General features: G+C 37.5%; 1 protein-coding gene across 1 annotated transcript; it reads left to right on the top strand.

The window, feature by feature from the left end:
- Positions 1-1,764: 1,764 nt before the first annotated feature.
- LOC144640836 (transcriptional regulator protein Pur-beta-like) lies at positions 1,765-7,152 on the top strand. The gene is made up of 7 exons (XM_078499904.1): positions 1,765-1,921; positions 2,360-2,408; positions 3,388-3,463; positions 3,687-3,807; positions 4,452-4,576; positions 5,254-5,323; positions 6,551-7,152. Exons 1-7 carry the CDS (start codon positions 1,780-1,782, stop codon positions 6,628-6,630), a joined length of 663 nt encoding a protein of 220 aa, XP_078356030.1. The 5' UTR covers positions 1,765-1,779; the 3' UTR covers positions 6,631-7,152.
- Positions 7,153-7,796: the final 644 nt, after the last annotated feature.

The following is a 7,796-nucleotide window of genomic DNA, read 5'->3' on the forward strand; positions in this document are numbered from 1 at the left end:
ATTAAGGTGATTCCACGGTATTGCATTGCGCATCCTTTCTGCGCATAAGTTTTCGCGTCCTTTAGCGCGCGCACAAGCGCGCGCGCACACAGAACACTACAAGATTCCCTTCAGGCTAAGCTCAGTAAGGAAATAAATGGTCATTTTCTCTTAAACGAGCACGGTGACCCCCATTTTTTATTGCATTAATTTAAATGTCATACGGTTGTCTACAATATATCGCGATTTTAAAAAAAGTTTAAAATTCTACATTGAGATATTTTAATTTTAATGCCGTAAAAAATACGTTTTTAGGTAGTGCCGTTAACGTGCGCACGAAGCAAAATCTTAAATTTCTTTCCTTATCTTAATTCCTGTACAATAAGAATAGTTTTTAATATAAGATCAAAGTCTATTTTGTTGAACTAGACTAATTCTTTAATGCAAAATGTTTTTTCTGGAAATAATAGCGATCCCCATTTGGATTACTAGGGTTCCTAATATATATCTCGCGGGTCGTATATTTGCTATAATGTCCATCCATTTTACACAAAAACTAGCGCGGTGACCCCCATTTTTTATTTCATTTTTTTAATGCTCATAACATAATTGTAACCTGGACCAAGTTTCAGAAAATTTTTAATACTCCTTCTATTTCAGTGGAATCACCTTAAAGACAAGCGTCAAAGTTTACCATTTTTAACCAACCAAAATATATGAGTCGCAAAGCGCCCAGCCGTCGCAACTGACAAATACAGCATTTCCTCCGCATAAATTAAAAAATGCTTGAACTAAAAGACGTTTGAATTCTTCCATGATATGTTCGAACAACAATGCCCAGGATAAACCTTCTACTCATACTAACTTCGTGCAAAAAAGTCGATATCTCGACGAGATCTTTGATTGCAACCTGCAATGCAGCAAAATGTTGTGTTGCAAGTTACAGAAAAAGTTGAACTATCCTTTTCTATTCGCAATGTTGCAAGTCAGGTCTCTGTGTGTAACATTTCAAGTGCAACCTGCAACGCAGTGGTGATGGAATCAGCCAATTACAGCCCGTCTACGGGAGTGATTACCACTGATATTTTAATTATTCAGCGGGCGTGCTACAAGTTACAAACAAAAATAGCGCACCTGTGACACCTCCTCTGCAATTTGCAATGATTTTTAGTCATCATTATTGTGTTGCAAGTCCAGGAAAAATTGTCTTGTGTAACATGGCCTTTAGTACGGTAGCAGTTGTTCAATTTATAATTCCATTGTAATTTCATGTCAGTTCAAGTGTGTTGTTCAATTATAATAGGTGATTGCAGCTATTTTTTTCTTCAATCAGAAAGTGGTGTACTATCCTTTATTTTCCGAAGAGTTTTATTTTCGTCAATTTTTTGAATCACTTAAAATTGTTCAAGAATCATTTGCCCCGGACAATTTATTTTATGTGAGATCATCTGGTCCCCTCGTGTGACCTGTCCACAACTTAAAAATTTAATCCATCTTAAAACAAATCACAATGTTTCTGAAACAAGTCCCACTGTATGAGCTCAAAATGAGTTTTCTGACCATGTCTTACATGTAGTATTAAAGCCTTTCAGGCATGTGGAGAGTGGCTATTTAAGGGATTTGCCACGATCACCCCCCCCCCCTCTGCGTACCATCATTTGTAAAAAAAGTTACAACCATCTTCTTGGTGTGACAGGTTGTCATAGCAACATTATAACTTGTCAAAAATTCTACCTTCAGGGCTTGGGCCCCGTTTTTTTATTTTCGTGCTGCATGAGATGTGTGGCAGCTGGACTTAACATGATTGTAGGAATGTATTATAATTTGTATCTCTTGCAGGTTTCTGTTAACCGTTCTGGTAAAAGCAAGGTAATCTTCACTATGGGTGTGGCTCGGGATTTCTGCACCAAGCTAACATCCTTTGCAAATTTCCTTGCCCAAGGTGAGTGCTTCTTTTACAGTTCTTTTATCCATGTTTCCTAAGTTAATCTTTTTTGTTTGTTAACGTAATTATTTTTATTTTAAAATCAGGACTCAAAAATATCTTTTTTGCACCTTTGATTTCACTAGCCTAAACCAATTTTCTACTAGGTTCAATATGATAACTGGTTTTTTTTTTTTTTTTTTTTTTCACAAACAGAACAATGCGCCATCTGGGCACTCAACACATGGAAAGTCTGCCTTCCATGAAGGCAAAGACTTCTGTTTCTTGGTGGGCACTTTGCCGTCTTAACGGGGTCTTTTCCTCACTTTTTTTGCTTCCACCCACCACAAAATAATCCAAGTCAGTCCTGTCAATTAGCAAAGTAGCAAAGGGAGAGAATGAGAAAGGGTATTATTTTGCCATCATACTTAAAAAACACACACTTTTTAATCCTAGCACCAAAACGTGATGAAGAATCATCAGAGGAATCTGGCAATTTAATGAGGTAATCAAGTTATTTTTATCATTATTATTTTGAGTGCTTAGCATTTAATTGCCCTGAGAGGTGTTGCTCTGTCACTAATCATAGTGTTTAGAGTGTCAAACAGGGCAGAAATCAATTCCTTTGATGCAAGTAATAACAGGTGTCTTCTCACGTATTGCACTTGCATTTTGTTGTTGAAGGAGATAATTATGACCAAAAGACTGAACAAATGAGTTGCCTCAACTAAAGCAATTTTCAATGTATGAAATGTTTGTCAAAATGCCATGGCAATTCTTACCACTCATTTAGCAAATGGTTTGAACACAGGAGTATCTCAGTAGTTTGCATAGTGTGATCATCCAGATTACTTCAGAAAAGAGCTGTTGTTGACTGATATTTCAACAACCTCAGCAGAAGTCATCTTCAGAGTCAAGTGATAAGTTAAACCTGGCAATGGTGTTGTAGTCTGGTCTGTTCCATTGAAGCTAATTGGTCAGTTTTGCTGTGATGTTATTGGCTGTAAGACTCGTGTAAACTTTGTCAACAGTATTTGGTCAGTTTTGACCTGTCTATCGACTTAGTCAAATTAAGTCATTCTGTTTGAGGTCCGTTCATCAGTTTTGTTTACGACTTGAAAAAGTCGTCGGTAATTGTCTATATTATCAGCAACTAAATGTCCTGTCGGCTGCTAGTATACTGTAACATTGTTCTGGTTGCTTTTCAGTCGTTTAAGTGCTTGTTGATCGTCTTTAGCCTCCTGTCCTCCATTTTTGACATGGACTAATCTCAAAATCCACAATTAAAACCTTGACCACCATTTCATCCCGCATTAGTGATAATCAGCCTTTAATGAACAACCTGGGCCTGGTCTGGGGCATAGTGGGACTAACAGAATGCATACATGTACTTTCTCTCTGTGTTTTTGTTGTTCTAAGTAAAACTTAACTTAGTAAAAGAATGTGTGAATCTTACTGTAATTTTCTGTTTTTGTTTTTTGTAGCGAGAGCATCAGAGGACCAAACAACAGAATGTACTATCTTGACCTCAAAGAAAACAACAGGGGAAAGTTCCTCAAGGTTTGTGAACTGGCTGAATAATAAATTATTACTTATATACATGCTGAAATGAGAAAATGTATTAAAGCAATGTTAAGGTGTAAACAAAAAATAAATATTAATGCTAAAGGAAAATGATGTTATGTGCCCCCAACCCCCCCCCCCAAAAAAAAAAAAAACAAAAAAAAAAACAAACAAACAAACAAACAAACTGGAAACGTTTCAACAAAACTTGCTCTTGTAGATCAACCAAACTGGGACATATGGCCGTGGAGGTCGTACAAATATTGCTGTTCCTGCTCAAGGCATTGTGGACATCAGAAATGCACTTTCTGAGGTGTTGGAGGAGTACGGCTCAGAAGAAGGTAGGTGAATCTGCTGTCAACCATACTAATAGGTTGAGCTTTTTGTGCAGATTTATTTACTCTTCCTGCAAATAAGATATCATTGCCAGTTATCATAACATCAAAGTTATTGCTCTTCATAACTATCACCACATAATTGTGGTGTGGTTCCTCCCCAATTTCCCCTTTTTTCCCCTGTCTCGCCCTAATTCCGAACTTTGATTGTTCAACTTGACTGCGTTCTTCACCAAGGATTGCATTAAGATGTATAATCTTAAACAATCATGTTTTGACTTCCTTCCTTCAAGAAAAAAATTTCACTGGAAAAAAATATAGGTATATTTTCAGGTTTTCAAAGTGCAAAAGTCAACAGAGAAATCACTACCAAAACAAATAGTTCACAAGGAATAGTGTTGACCAATTTGCCCATCACAATTTAACTAGAATTGTTACCAGTAACTGAGTGCCTTGTTGTTTTTGTGTAGTGTTTTTTCGACATATGAGCAATATTCTTTTCTAGAGTAGTATTACTCCATGTCTTTTGATGCCAGATATGACCCCCACCCCACCCCTGCCAGATATAAAGATGTAGAATAGCACAAAACTTATTTTTAAAAGGACCTTCTTTATTTAACTCTTGTGGAATTCTGGTTAATTCTTTTCAGCACTTTCTGTTTCAGAGGAGGTAGCCAGTGACTTGCCCCCCTCACGTGAGCAACGTGTGGAGCAAAAACGCTTCTACTTTGATGTTGGTAGCAATACAAGAGGAGTGTATTTGAGGATTTCTGAGGTGAGCTCATTGCTTTCTGAAGTGATCTCCATTTAAACCCTTGTGGTTCAGAGGGCAAGGGCCAAAAAAAATTGAGAAAAAGATAGAATGTCCATAAGGCCATTTTCTCTTGTGTACGTTATGATTCAATCCAGCTTCTAAAGTTACATTTACATGTGAACATTCACCATAAATGCATATAGAATTATGAAAAAGCTGGACTGCTTTGATATTAAGCCCCACCGCCAAGCTAGATTAAAACCCATGTCAGATGCAAAAATCTGGGGCCTTATAAGCTAACTGTTATGAGTCAGAGTGGTTACCATTGATATTGAACTGTTGGGACCACTACGACTTACCCCCTCCCCCTCCCCCTCTTCAGTCCAACCAATAAATTCTCAGGATTTAGTTAAAAGCATGGCATTACCCAGTACCTACATGTATATTTGCAACCATTTGCTGTGGTACTTGGAGTTCACCTACATACATCATACATCACTATTATTTACCTCAGATTTGAAGAGTAGCTTAATAAAAAGGGTTTTATTTCCGAGCATATCAACAGTCCGCACAGTACAATCAGCAAAGACCAGACCACAACACCGGGAACTCCATGCCCTTCTCTTTATGATAACTGTTCATGCCCTACTCTTTACCTCAAGTTGTTGCACTTAGAACATTACTTTCTTTGTCTCCAGGTAACAGCCAATTATCGGAATTCAATCACAATACCCAAGAGAGGGTGGGTCAGTGTGAGGGATATTATTGGTGAGTCTTAGCTTCTCAAACTCATTAATAATTCCTTCTAGTTAAAACAAAGGAAATTCGAACCGTGACAGAGTTTGGAAATCTGATCTTAATTAGCATAGATTTTGACCATTTTATTTTTCCATTTTCGTTGTAGTTTTAGTCGATTGAGAAGATATATCAACCACTCGACAGAGTGTTTCATCACATTTCAAAACACCTCGAAGTTCGTCAAAAATACTCCGCTGCGCGTCGTACTTTCAACTCTCTTCTCGATGTTTGGAAATGTGATGAAAAACGCTGTCTCGTGTTTGATGTATTACTTCTTATTCTGACTATTTATAATTTAAGTATTATTCTCATATCACAAGAGGTACCAATTGCCAAATACATGTAGTGCATTTTTTGCCCTTTTATTAGAATTTGTTTGCTGTCATATATTTACACAGACATACATGCATAAATATATAAATATTAATTTGCTGTTGTTTAACGTACTTTAAAGAGGGGCTTATTTCAAATCATATTAGAAAGGGCTCATATAAATTTAATAAAGTGGACTTTTGAATGTTTCATTGCTGATTGGTAACACATTTTCACAAAAAGCAACAATAAGAAGTTAATGTGGTTTAAAAAAAGTATGTTTGAAAGGGTAAAGTTGCATTGTTTTTGTTTTCCATAAAATAATTGTCTTGATTTACATGTACCGTCTATGGAAGGGGAACGCTTAAAAGAGATTGGGGGCTTTGGAGGGTGGGACTTATTAGGGGAGGAGGCTTAAGAGAAATGGGGGGGTGCAGAACTTTAATGGTATTCAATGTCTTGTTTTTATTTGTGCCAGAGTAACTGAACCCCCAAGTAGTACAATCATGTCTGTTTCTACTTGCATTTCAATATGGGGATATTTTTAAATTGTACATATTATCAATTAAATAAATCGTCTTTATTTTACGAGGGTAGCACTTAATAGTCTTGCAACTAACAAACCTGTGGCCCATTGAATTGAAATTTAGAAGTGTTGGTTTTTGTGGAGGGAGAAAAACCAGAGAAACACCCTCAGAGCAAGGGCGAGAACCAACAACAAACTCAACCCATATTATGACGTTGGGTCCGGGAATCAAACTTGGGCCACATTGGTGGGAGGCGAGTGCTCTCACCACTGCGCCATCCCTGCTCCCCCTAAATTGATCTTATGAAGTTAGGAGTGAAAAGGCATCTAACTAATTGTTTACTCATTTTTACCGTCAGATGACTTTGTGAAGAAGATGGAAGATGATGAGGAAGAGGAGGAGGAGGAAGAGGAGGAAGAAGAAGAAAGAGGAGACTAGTTCAATGTCTTCTCCAAAGCCTCCTGACTTCTCTCTATTACTTTCTTTCTCTTTTTCTCTCTCTTTTTCTCTAATCTCCCCCTCCTCCCAACACACAAAGCCTTATTACTTAGCCTCTCCCCCGGAATACAGTACACAGCCTTCTTTCTCCTCCCCTGCCGAAAAAAAAATGCAAACACTTTTAAAATAATATCAGAAGCAAACTTAACTTTCTTGTTGTTGTAAACAGAAAGAAAAATTTATTCTTATTTCAGAGGGTGCAAGAAATTTTAACTCTGCAGATTACATTTTTTTGTTGTAATCGCTTCGGCTTTTGAATGCCATGCACAGAAAAAACGAAATTTAATACTAAATTTCTCATGCTTGTACAAAAAAAATTTAAGCCTTCAAAAAGCGGTCATTGTGATGTGATAAGTGATATTGTAAGGTGAACACTGTTAGCCAGCACACAGTGGCTGGCTGAGGTTTACAGTCATCTGATGTGAGTCTGCCTAGCAATAAAATTTGGACAGAGTCCTGAAATGATGTCAGTGTTGTTTCTATTAATCAGCCTTACCCCCCCCCCCCCCTTCCTAAGGAGTTTGATTTCATTGATGATGATCCTTAATGACGATGATGATGATAATGATGATGATGATGCATTAGGGATGGACCATTATTTTCTTGGAAGGGGGATATTGATTTATGCACCCCTGCAAACCTCGTTTTATACATTTCAAGTTTGCAAACAATTTATTTTATCCCCGCAAACAGTTTTTTAATATTTTTCATCCCCACCCCCCCCTTCCTTCAGAAAAATAATGATCCGCCCCTTATGGCCTTATAGGGTATACACAATTACTGGTGTTCCAGTAGTTTACAATGTGGCACTGAATCAAACAAACAAATATTTGAATAAACAGAAACTTGTTTAAAACTCTACTGGTGGTCGGGCCAGTTGGCTACATATAAAGCGTACAGGAAGTGAATTTAGGACCACTGAACAGAAATTCATCTTAGAGCAGGGAGGAAGATTTTTTCTGCAGAGGATCCCAAGAAATTAAGCCCCAGGCGGGACTCCCATATGAAACAGGCGGAGATGCTCGTCTTCTCGCTCAGGGGTGTAAATTTTGGTCTTTTTTAAGGGTGTTTCAGGCAAAACGCCAATAATTTTAGTTTTAGTATTT

The sequence above is a fragment of the Oculina patagonica genome, unplaced genomic scaffold (assembly GCF_052425735.1).
Source record: "Oculina patagonica isolate OP01 unplaced genomic scaffold, crgOcupat unplaced502, whole genome shotgun sequence".
NCBI classification, from domain to species: domain Eukaryota; kingdom Metazoa; phylum Cnidaria; class Anthozoa; order Scleractinia; family Oculinidae; genus Oculina; species Oculina patagonica.